This window comes from Corvus cornix, chromosome 15 (genome assembly GCF_000738735.6).
Source record: "Corvus cornix cornix isolate S_Up_H32 chromosome 15, ASM73873v5, whole genome shotgun sequence".
Classification (NCBI taxonomy): domain Eukaryota; kingdom Metazoa; phylum Chordata; class Aves; order Passeriformes; family Corvidae; genus Corvus; species Corvus cornix.
Genome location: NC_046345.1, coordinates 6515883 through 6528223, shown reverse-complemented (window position 1 = coordinate 6528223; position 12341 = coordinate 6515883). Strand labels below are relative to the sequence as shown.

At 47.6% G+C, this 12341-nt stretch overlaps 1 protein-coding gene across 15 annotated transcripts in view; it reads right to left on the bottom strand.

Annotated features, from left to right (window-relative positions):
• Positions 1-11248, bottom strand: part of FBRSL1 (fibrosin like 1) — a 507802-nt gene extending 496554 nt beyond the window's left edge. For 10 of the 15 annotated variants that reach the window (XM_039560806.1, XM_039560813.1, XM_039560801.1 and 7 more), the window contains exon 1: positions 10887-11247. In XM_039560806.1, the coding sequence (XP_039416740.1) occupies positions 10887-11180 (294 nt within the window). In that variant the 5' untranslated portion in view covers positions 11181-11247. Of the gene's footprint in view, positions 1-10886 lie in introns of all 15 variants that reach the window. The other 5 variants (XM_039560802.1, XM_039560814.1, XM_039560815.1 and 2 more) reach the window with 2 other exon arrangements.
• Positions 11249-12341: the final 1093 nt, after the last annotated feature.

The window sequence follows — 12341 nt, the reverse complement described above, 5'->3', positions numbered from 1 at the left end:
GGATTGTCTGCTGCATTTATTTTGGCAGTGGTAAAGAAAATCCACGGATACATTTTGACCAGGAAGCGCTGATCAGGAAAGCAGAGACCTCGCTCCCGCCCAAGAGAGAGGCTCCAACAGCCTCCCCTGGAAACTCACACACCCGCCTGCTCCGCCTGAGCAACACAGCACACTGCAATAATCAGTAACATTAATAATCTTACAGTCCAGGAGCATGGCTGGCCTCAAAGCTGCAGCACAAGAGCTACAGTGTTTAGAGACCAGCAGCTTTATAATTATATAACCCTGAGCATCTCCTGGGCAGAGGAGAGCCAGGCAACATTCAGACTCCACAACCCATCCATGTGTTTCTCAGAACACAACACAGCTGAAGATAAAAAAACCAAAGATGCTCTCTCTGGAAACTGCTTGTGTAAACTGTTTATTTCCTTTTTTTTTTTTTTTTTTAAAAGACCAGTTTCAAAAATAATTCTTGGGAACCTACCAAGAAAACAAACTGCTTATAGCTGTCTGTCTGAGGTATCACCTGGGAGTTTACATTAGCTTACATAGGCCCCATTACAGCAGTTCATAACCTCTGGTTTGGAAAGAGCCTGTCCTACACCTGCCAAAACACAGGGTCATTTTCTAAACAAGGCAGATGAGCTTGATGGTAACACAGGGCTCCTCTATCCAACAGGCACTAGAAAGAGCATCTTTCCTTGCAAAAAGCCTAAAAGTTGTACAAGTGATTTAGTAATGAGCATGAGAACCTTCTCTGATTGAGTTCTGCAAGCACTCTTGCCTAGATGCAGCTAAAATTTTAATTTCCAAGTCACACACCCTGTGAGACTTAGCGTCATCCAGCGACGTGGAAGAAAAGTCATGTATGAGTGTGAAAGAGCTGTATGAAATCAAGTTACAGACCCTGTGCAGCCCCGAGGCTCTCACTTGCTTCATTAATCCTCTTCCCAATACAAACAGCACTGGAAACGCCAGTGCCTGTATCCATTCCCCACACAAGTTACACCGACCCTGCAGCTGCAGCCACCTCCACAGCCATGGACAGCAGCTGGGGACACAGCTCAGCTCCACACTGCCATAGAGTACCCACGGGGACAAGCTGAGAACAAACCTCCACCCATTCCCCTCACTGTCAAACCCACCCAGGGGCTGCCCAAGGAGTGGGAATAAGGCTCAAACAGGGTTATCAGTTTGTTTGATGTAATCAACAACATTGCCATGTGCACACTGACACGAATGTACAGATCTCTGTGGAGTTGATGGATGAGCTGATGGCAGGCAAGTTATAAAATCCATCTGGTTGGAAAACCATTGTCATTTTCAGCTAAAAATCGCACCAGCAAACTCGTATCACAACTTTGTACTATTCAGCATCAAACTAGAGTACCAGAGTGAATAGTGGTGTTCTTTCCTGGAGAGATCTTGCAAAATATTCAGTAACTCAACACTAACAGCAGTATGACAGGGGTTTTTTCCCTTTTTTTTAATGCACCAAGTGCTTTAGTTAAGCCTGAGAAAAAATGGAAGGTGTTTTTTGCCTATCTTGCAACAAAACCTTTCTCGAGATACATCTGTTCTGCATCAGGAGAGTTTCCTAGTAAATGCACGAATGAGCGCTGCCATGAGAAGCCAGATTATAAATCCAGAGCATCAGGAAGGACTGATGAAGCTTAGGGGAACTTAAGAAGCCCTAAGTCAAGGCCTGTGTTTTAACTCTGAGAGGAGAACTAGAGCTCAGGAAAATCTCAGGCTGCATTTGCACCATCAGCAGTGCCCAGAGCAGGGCACAGCACTGCCCAGGACATGCCACACAAAAGGCTCTCACACACTGCACACACCCCTGATGTGGCAGAGGAGAAACCTTTCCCTAGGAGTTTGTACAAGGAGATTTTGACATCAGAGGCTCTCCCATCACCTCCTGCACAAGCACAGCACACACGCCAGGTTTGAGAGACAGCTCCGTCACGTCAGAGGGGTGACAGGAGTTTCCCTGGGCGGCAAATCCAGCCTCCCACCAGGTACCCCAGCAATGGCAAAGCTGAGGTGACACAGGCAGTGATGAAAGAACTTGCCCAGAGCTCAGCAAGAGGAAACTTGTGGCAGAGTCAGAAAGAAAACCCCGTTATCTCAACTTCCGGACCCCTCTGCTTAACCGCCAGACCACAAAACACTTTTATTGTAGGATAACATTTCAACAAAACGCTGTTTTCTCTTAGCAGAAAACCCACTTTGCAGTTTTACTTTCAGAAGTCCATTTTTACTCCAACTCTGTAGGACTCCAAGCCTGTGACTCGGCATAAACAATTTCTCCCTCCTTTGCATGCCCCAGTTTTATTAAGTAATCCCCATAAAAGCAATTACTGAGCTTTGGACTGAAAAATAACTAGGGGAAAAAAAAAAGAGAGACGGCAAATTCTGCATATCTTTATTTGCATATGGATTCCCTCCCTCCCCCTTTCTAAGGTTTTTGCCATGAGGTCTTTTATGTCTCTTTCAATAATCATATAATTATATGATTCCTAAAGTACACGCTGGCAACACTTCAGGGGATTTTAGTCATTACAGGTGACAAGACTTTTCTCTCATGTCTAATGCTCGCTAGGATTTCCTTCCACTTCACTCACAGATAAGATGAAGAACCAAGTGACACCCAAAACACTCTCACAGACAGATTTTGGAGGAATCAGCCCTTTTCCTTCTCCATTACAGATGGCAGGGATGCAGGGAAATGGGCAGAACTGAACTGGAATGAACTTCAACTGGAATGAAGCACTTTTTCAATTAAGCAGCCCATCATTTTTCCCAGGCACCACATCCAACTATTTTAATGGCTTTCACATTTTTTCTTTTAATTTTACAATCTGAAAGAAATGCCAAGGTTCCATCAAGGAGTGAGAATGCCATAACTCCATTTCGTCCAATGGCTGCAAGTTATTAACAAGATGTCAAAACATCATAATTATTTTATATCAAGTTTGACTGATTTCATAAACATCTCTTAGCTGCACACCATCCTGAGTCTCGCTCCCCCTGAATGCAGGTATGTGCCCAGGCTAAATGGAGTTGAGAGGCTGCACATCCTCTACCACAGCAGTGCAAGAGACATTTACGAGCCACCAAAACATCAACAGCAATAATGCATTTTGTTACCTGATGCACTTGATGTCATTGTAAGGTTTGAGACATTGCTTCTCTTGAAACTCTTTGGGGGTTTTTGCTCCTCTCTACGAATAAGAGCTCCCAGGAAAGAAGCTGCAGCTTCACTAAGCCACAGGAGGGGTTAAAGGAACAAGCCTGGTGTCCTTCAGCAGCCACCCAACAGCCAGCAGCTCTGAATTACCATTTGTTTCCCAACTTGGGCTGCATGCTTCCTCCTAAATTCAGCATCTCGTCACTAAGTACAGGCTAGATCAGGGACACCCTAGCATCAGAGCGAATCGATCTATATTTAAAATTGGGCCAAAAAAAGAAAAAACCCGAACAATTACTGTCTCATTTTTATGAAGCTAGAAAGAACACCCATTGGAGAGCAAGGTAACACGGTATCAAACCACAAACACTATAAGCTTCACATTTAGACTACAGGCACAAGTGCATCATGTGTATGTATTTTCTGAACTCCTCTCTATGACAACCTGCGCAGAAGAGAGAGCAAGGCAGGCTGTGGGCAGAGGAGAGCAGCCCAAGCGCAGCTCCCTTGCCCTGCCGACCGTGCACGGCAGTCCTCAAAATAGAACATTTAACTTCAAATTGCCATGTTTGTGTGGCACTATAGATAGCCAGCACAAGATTAAAAAAGCTTTGCTCTGAGCACAAAGGGAGAGACAGGAATGGTGCCATAAGCCCATGTTTTGCAGCCAGTGGCGCAGGGAAATAATTTTGATCCCTTCAATCCCCTTATCCATGCCAACCACTGACCTTGCAGATGCAACTTTTGTTCAAGTTCAGTCCCTTTTTGGCTCGAAGCAAGACAGAGCTACAAAGGAAACACTCTCCATTCATCCTGGATCATCCAAGCGCCGCGCACGCAGCTGCCCCTGCGCTCCTGTTAGCCAGGTATTTCTGAACCTCACATCCAGTCACTCAGTACAAAATAATTAAGCTGCAAAGGGTGACAGTCACCTCTTTGCCTGCCACTGGGGCTCGACACATCTGCAGGTGGGAGCCCTGCAGCCGGCGCAGTTCGTACCTGCCCAGCTTTCACAACTCTTGCACCAGAGGAACTGGACCGACAACTACACACAGGCCGGTTTTGCCTGGGCGGCTCGGGAGCCGTTTCACCCTCGCCTTCATGCTAAATGTTTCTGGATTAAGAACATAAAGACTGATTCTCCTTTCAGTATGAGAGCAGCATTCTTAATAGTTCATTAGTTTTGAAAAAGAGACTATTTCTCAAGGAGATGGACCAGGGCTGGCAACACTGTGCTCCAACTCTTTTCTCTCTGAAGAGCATGGCTGGGGAACAGTCACAGCCCCCCATGTGCTGAACACAGTAGAGCTAGGAGATATTTAAACAGCAAGAGCCACTTCACCTACATAAAACTCTTTTATACATTTACCATGATAAACTGGAGGCATTAAAGTGCAGTGAATTGGAAATTGTTCTCACTTAGAGCTGGATGTTCACCTACAACTGATACCAAGACGCACACCCTACGCACTGTATTTCAAATCTTTATTTAAAAAACAAAAAACAAACTGCATCAAGCAGGAAACAGCGTTTCAGTTCTGCTGATACTGTTCTCTCTCGAGTACTTGCTGCAGCACCGCAGACAAACTACACAGTATTTCCACAACCTGCACCACCAGCACAAAGCCCAGATGCTGGAGAAGCTGAAGCAATAAGCACATTTTGGCAACACTCCCTCCAGCCAAAGTGCACACAAGTTTGGGACCTGTGTGCATGCAAAAGTTAAGCCTGACACAGGGGAGCAGCCTGCTGTGGCTGTGCCTGGAGAATTTCACACCTCACCCAAAGAAAGCAGGAGGATACCAGAAGGGGAAAAACACAAACCACCCCAAAACCTTTCCATCAGTGTGTCTCCAGCCACAGTACTGCATCTCTGTACCTAAATGCATTTTTTCACAAGTGCAGTTGCAGGACCATCAGCCCTTCTGCAGAGCAAGCAGCAATCTACCAAAGAAACATCATCAAACACCAGGCTGATCTCATCCTACCCAGCTCCCTTCTTCACTGCTATTTTCCCAGAAAGCAACATTGTGATAGTCTCATTCTGTGAAATAACTGAGATAAACGATAAAAAGCGCATCTTCTTAGCACACTGAGAGGACAGTAAAGTTTTCAGTTCTTACTAGGCATGAAGTCAAATGCACTACTGCAAGTAAACATTCATTATCTGGGTGAAGTGGAACACGAATTCTATTATATCCCTTTTATTACAAAACCTGTGCAATACAGAGTCCCTTATATCTTTTTAAATACTGTAGATCCTAACTAATTTTAAAACATATATATTCTGAATTTCTCTGTGATGGTTGACCTACTTGACATTTCAGCAAACTTCACCTCATGTTTTGCCCCAGGTTTCAGAGTGTTCGAGAAAGCCTGAGCAGCTAGACTATGGGAAACTACTTTGGAAAAAATGGTAGGATATTAAGAGGTCTTTCAAAACACCCAGACAGACATAATCCAGCACAAATTGAGTTAAAAATGAAACCTCAGGCAGGGATGAGGGTGACCTCTGAGCTTGGTTGGGATTTCCAAGCAATTTCCTCTCTCCAACACCCCTGCAGCCACTTTATGTTCACTAAAGGTGCCCTGACCGTGGCTGCAGGGATGGCCCCAGTCAGGGGCTGTACTTGCCACACACCCCATCACTCTTCTGATCCTGGCAGGTTTCACTGATGAGGCAGAGAACTCCCTATCCAGCAGAAGAGCTGAATCCTTCCTCACCACAGCCCACCACTTGACCATGGTTTGCAGGGAACATTGCTCCTCTCAGTTCCTGACCCAGCTGAGCACATACTTCAGGATTTCCAGAGCTCTCCCCCTCTGCTTTAGCTCTGCATTAATCACCTCTGATTCCTCAACAACAACAAGGTACCTTGAGCACCCGCTTCAGACAAGATGAAAAAGAAAATCAACAGCTAGGAGAACAAATCGATGGAGACTAGCAAGCCTTCAGAAAAACCAAAAGGCATTTAGAGCCTTTAGAGCATTATCCAGAAAATCATTAGCTTTCCTGGGGTTAAAAGCACTTTTTAAGAGGAATAACTGGCCATCAGAAATGCTAGCTTGATACACCATCACTTGACAATTAGGCAGAAGGAAAAAATACTTAAATATCTAGAAACTTGTTTTAAAACATAAGCTAGCTATGGAAAAAACTAAGCTGCAAAGTAGACACAGAGGTGGTGACAAATCAGCAGTTACATTGCTAAGTCAGTGGAACTAGCACAAAACCTTTGGAACGGGAAGCTGCAGTTAAATACATTGGTTTTCTTATCAATGAGAGATCAGAGCAACAGTAACAGGACAGTGAACAACACACATGTGAAAGCAGCCTTATCAAGATGACAGCTGGAGAATTTATGGATTTTGTCCAGAAGTCTTCTATCACCAACAGGCTTTCTAAACTGCTCCACTCAGGCACAAACAGCAAAGAAGGAACTGCGAGCCAGCACTGCCAGACCTCTGGATACAAACAACAGTAAGAGTGGGTAAAGCATTAATCTCCTTGGGGCACAGCTGGGCCCCAGCTCAGCTTGTAAGGGCAGCATCTCCACTTCAACACCACGTGCACCGAGTCAAGGTCTGCCCTCTTTCAGCTCAGGGATCTGCTTCTACACAACACATCACTCCACACACATCTGAGCACAGATTCTCCACAAGGTTCTATAAGTAGGTTAAACATTCCTCAAAAAACCCCGTACACACAGGCATCCCCCCTCAAGAAAGTTAACATTTCCATTCAGGACTCCAAAGCTTTGCTGGAATCTGTAAAAATGATAAACAACAGCCAAAAAGAAAACACAACCCCTTGTCTTTTCAACTACTTTGGGAGAACAATTGCTCTCAAAGATCGCATTCATTAACATTCTGATGAAGTTCTCTTTTAGCGCTGTTTTTCATACTTGAAAGGAACAGCTATGATCAGAGAGAGCCCTCAACTACCGACTCACTCATTTAGATTCTCTCGCTCTGATTCACCAATCACCTTCAAGAATAATTAGCAGCTTCATCTGAACGTAATGAATATACACACATGCTCACATCCACACCATTCATTTCGGAAGGCGGGGAGAAATCCCCTTTTCTTCAGCTTTCCTGACCCCTGGCACAACAACCATCTCCTGGGCAGCACCAGCACCTGATGGTTTTTGCCATAGCTGCCCACCTCACTGACCACCTCAAGCCAAGGGTCAGAGCAAACTACATTTCCAGGTTAAGTCCAAAGTCGTGGTGAGTGGCTGGGTATTAAAAAACCCCAAACAGAACACCACTACACACACACACACAAATCAGCTGTAACCTGCGTGAAACCTGAGCTGGATTTATACAAGAAGATCCAGGGGAAGGAAGAGAAAGGAGAAGTTTTAACTTCTTATACACAGAAAGAGGCTGCTGCTTGTTTGTCTGGGGACTTTTTTTTTTTTCCTTTTTTACTTAATTTAAAAGATATATATATATATAATCAACTCAGTCTTTATTTGGAATATGGTAGGATAGGAGATACATAAGTCAAGTCACAAGTATCGCCAAAACAAGACACATGATTTTCAGATGACAACAGCCAAAGGAAACACTGGCACATGAGTTAAAATCCAAAATGCTTAAAATTCACACCAGACAGCTAAAGGAGACCTCAAAGCCATCCCTCTGTATTAACCTTAACTGCTCACACTCCCAGGTCAACACAAAGGAAGAATACATATATTTTTTCTATAAAGCGCCCTTTATTTACAGGAATACCAGGGGTGAGAATTTGCTTCAGTGGGGAAGGGGAATTCACAATATGGTGAGATATAAAGAAAAACAAGCCAAAAACCACCTTACCACTCCTAAATGATTCTACCATTAAGTTCTACCTAAACACTGAGAAATTTCATTTCCAAGGGGAAACCCAAAGCTTAGTTAGTTTATTAAACATAATCAGAGATCATTGTAACATCAAGAAACAAACCAAGCTAGAACACCACAATGAGCTACCACATATGCAACAAAAGCTCCTTTTAGGATTAAAAAATTAAAATACTTTCTTAGTTCAGTACTGTCCCTAGGCCGTGTACTCGCTTTCACACTTTCTTCCCCCTCATGAGCATAGAAGGTTTCATTTCTTATCTATTTTTAAAATAACATTACAGCAGATTTTGGGTTCTCTTAAAAAAACAACGTACACCAAAATACAGATTTCCTCCAAAGCAGAAGAAAACCACCTGTTGCAGTCAAGTTCACCAGAGAACACAGCTCCACACCACACAAAATGACCTTGCCATTTCTGTCATTTACATGGGCATATACTACTTTAAACTACTTTTGCCTTAACCATCTCCTTGCCTTGCTGCTGCATCACATCTACCAGACAGTGCCCATGGTCCAAGGCAGTGCTGCATGGAAAAATCCACACAATGTAGAGTACTTTCTTCTTTTTAGTGTTACCAGGATTTAGGAAACGCACACAGTCATTATGCCCAAGAATGCAACCTTGAACACAACACACCTGGTTGGTGTGAAACAGGTGAATTCTGCTCACACTTTTCCCTCTGATGTCCCAACCACCATGGTTGCAGAGGTGCACGTTTTCTACATGTTGGTAAATATAGTAGAAATCAGTTGATTTCACGTGGTGCTCTCTGACATGTTGGTAAATATACTAGATACCAGTTCATTTCAGGAAGGTGTTCTCTGATGTTGGTAAATATAGTAGAAACCGGTTAATTTCAGGTGGTACTGAAGTTTTTTGCAAGAATTTTAAAGTGGATCATTTGTAAAGCCTTTTTTTTTTTTTCCCTAAAGAAAAACCAGAAGTGCTTCCACAAACAGAAGTACCTTGGGTTGGCAAATATTTAAGGTCACTTTCTACCCCTGTGTGCCAGGTTATGGTTTGGGTGATTCAATAAAAAGGCTCAACCCGTCTGAAAAGCCCAGAGTTTTCCCTGTCAGCCTGGAGGGACTGCACTATCATTTGAATTCTATTTCCTGATAATGTGCTCACCATGGTAGAAAATTTCTGCAGGAAGATGAATTTTACCTTCTTCCCTGACAGCTCAGTAGAGACTCAGGGGTTTAATTGGACCTATCTGCTGATGCATATTTGACTAAGAGCATGCCCAAGAAAAGAAAAAATAAGGTTATACAGACAGGTCTAGGGCTTGGTTTAGAGGCACACGAAAGCAGATCGCTCGCTCATTATCAGTTCTGCGTACACAAAGTAATTGGCTTTCCTGTTAGGACAACACCCCACAAATGACATCGCAAAAAGCCAAAGGACAGCCATCACCGAGCTAACACAAACCTTCTTCCCTCTCCAGCACCTGCACACCCAGAGCTGCTCAGGGACCACTGGGCTAAATGTCCCTGCTGAGCAGAACCCCTGGCTCCCCCAGCAAGGGTCCTGACACCTGGGCACATGGCCAAGGCCACCCCTGACACCTCCACGGGCACTCAGGGACCATCTCTGGGACTCTGAGAAGTTGGTTCTACAGGTAAAAAACTCACAACCACGATGCCACCAGAGGCCTGAGTGACAGCAGGGGTGGGCTGGGGAGCAGCAAAGCCCACAAACAAAATGGGACCTCTAAGTCTGAGCCAAAGACATTAAAGATCCCAGGGCAGATCTGAGGACATTCATTAGCCTGTGCAGAACTCTTCACTGCTGTAACACACGTTAATAGATACACAAGTGTCAGGAAATCCAAAGCAGGGAGAGCACCCAAAACTTTGCCCATGCTTTCACCATGGTGTGTCACAGAAAGTGGGCAAAGGCACCAGGATTGTTCATATTTACTGGGAATTTAAGTTATTACACCCAACAAGCAACTTGTTAGGTGCTTCCTCTCGACAACTCACTTCTTCCCCTCATACACAAACAAAACAAAAATCAAAAGCCAAAGTCATAGTTTGTCAATGCCCCTCTAAAAATACTAAATTTCCTGCTCTGCTTAACTTAGCTCAGACAAGGCAGGCAGTATTTGCTCAGCAAATATTGTTTGTAATAAGTTAGACAAGCAATATTTTTTGCCAGCCTATTAACACCAGAAAAATATGTACAGTCAACAAGAGATGAAGAATTTGTTCAATTACTTCAAAAATGGGAATTACAACCGAGGGATTATTATCCATTTAAACATCTCTTTTCCACAAAATGTCAAACACTAGCCATTTGCTAACAATCTCCGGAGACAGATAAAGTAACATTTTGGCAATGCAAACACAAACTCCCGAGCTGGAGGAGGGGGGAGTGGGAGGAAGGAGGGAGGGAGGGGGGGGGGAAGCTCCACCATTCACAACAATGCCGGACCATCCCAACACGCCAGGAATATTTTGCAGCCAATTAAAACCCCAAACAAACATTTGACTTGCCCGAAGTGATGGCGAACACCGGCCGGAGCCGGACAGAGGAGGGGACCGGGGGACGGAAGGAGCAAGGGAGGGGGGGCAGCAAGTTGCCAGCGGAGCCGCGATCACCCGGGCTGGCCCGGCACCCTCCTGACCGCAGCCCCGGGATCCCCCCGGGCTGACACCAGGATTAATGCACGTTAATTGCTATTTGCAAATTTCAGCAGCCTGAAAGCGCCGCGCTTCCTTTCTCAAATCCCTTTTTTTTTTTTTTTCTCTCCTTTCCTTTTCCCTTCCAACCACCCCCCCCCCCCCCCCGCCCCAGCCCCCGCCCGCGGAGGGCAGAGCCCCCCGGCCCTCTTACCTCCAGCGCTTCCAGGGTGTTGAAGCTGGCGATGGCGAAGCCATCGATCAGGTCCTCTTCCTGGGAGCTGGACTCGCGGCGGCGGCGGCGCGGGGGCCGGGCGGCGCGGGCGGCGGGCGGCGGGCCCCGCGGGGCGGTGCAGTTCTGGCCGCCGTTCTCCTTGCCGGGGCTCGGCTCCTTCTCGGAGCCCGAGGACGGGCTCTGGTTCCGCGGGTCGCGGGCCGCCGCCTCCCGCCGCCGCACGCGGTCCCGCTGCGACCTCGACCTCCGGCTCTGCCGGATTTTCCCATCCATCGCCGAAGAAGAAGCAAATCAAAAAAATTTAAAAATAATAATAATAATAATAATTAAAAATTTTTTTAAAAAAATGAAAAGGAGAAGGCCAGGCGCGGGGGGGGGGGGTGGGGGTGGGAGTGGGGGGGGCGCGGGGGGGAGAGAAAAGTCGCCCCCCTCCAACTCACCGCTTCCCCTCTCCAACCCCGGAGACCTTAAAAAATAATAATAATAATAATTAAAAAAAATCAACAACAACAACAACAAAAAAATCCTGCTGTTCAGAGCCTCGGATCCAGGGCGATGATAATCCACAGAGCAAGGCTGGGTGGCGGTGGCGGTGGGGCGAGCGGCACACACACACAAAAAATATTAAATCCACGGAATGACCTTGACAAATTTCCACCCCCCGCCTCCCCCCACCCCCCAAAAAAAGCAGCGACGGGAAGAGGAGGGGAGGAAAAAAAAAAAAAAAAAAAAAAGAGAAGGGGGGGAAGATTTATCTGGATCAGGACGAGGACACCTCGGATTCACTCGGCGCGGAGGAGAGAGGCAGATCCAGGAGGCTCGACCCAGCTCGGGATAATCCAGGCGCGGCGCCCCCTCCCCGGGGGCAGCGCCGCTCCGGGGCCCCGCTCCGGCCGCCGCGCACCGCCAGGGGGGCCGCCGCCGCCGCCGCGCTCGCCGCCCAACTTTCTTGCCGCGGAGCGAGCGAGACAATCCCTGGGCAGCCCCCGCCGCCGCCCGCCGCCGCCGCCGCCCGCCGCCGCCGCCGACCCCTCCTCGCCGGGCGCCGCCGGCGGCTCGCAGCCCCCCGCCGGCGCGGCGCGGCGCCCCCGCCGCCGCCGCCCGCTGCCGGATGGCGCTCGCCCGCCCGCCCCAGCCCGGCCGCCCGCGGCGCGGCGCAGCCCCGGCCCCCAGAAGCCGCTCAGTCGGCGCTGCCCGGATGCCGCCCCATTCTCCCCGAGCTGGGACGCGGCGCTAGCACCGCCCGGCCGGCCGCGCATGAGCAGGGCTGCCAGCTGCGCGTCATTCCCCGGCGCAGGCCCGGCCGTGCCCCCGGCCCCCCCCCTTCCTCCTCCTCCTTCCCGCCCCGCCGCCGCCTCGCCTCCCCTCCGCGCGGGCCGGGGGCGCCGCGCCCGCCCGAGCCCCCGGGAAAAGTTTCCCCCGGCCCGGCTCCCG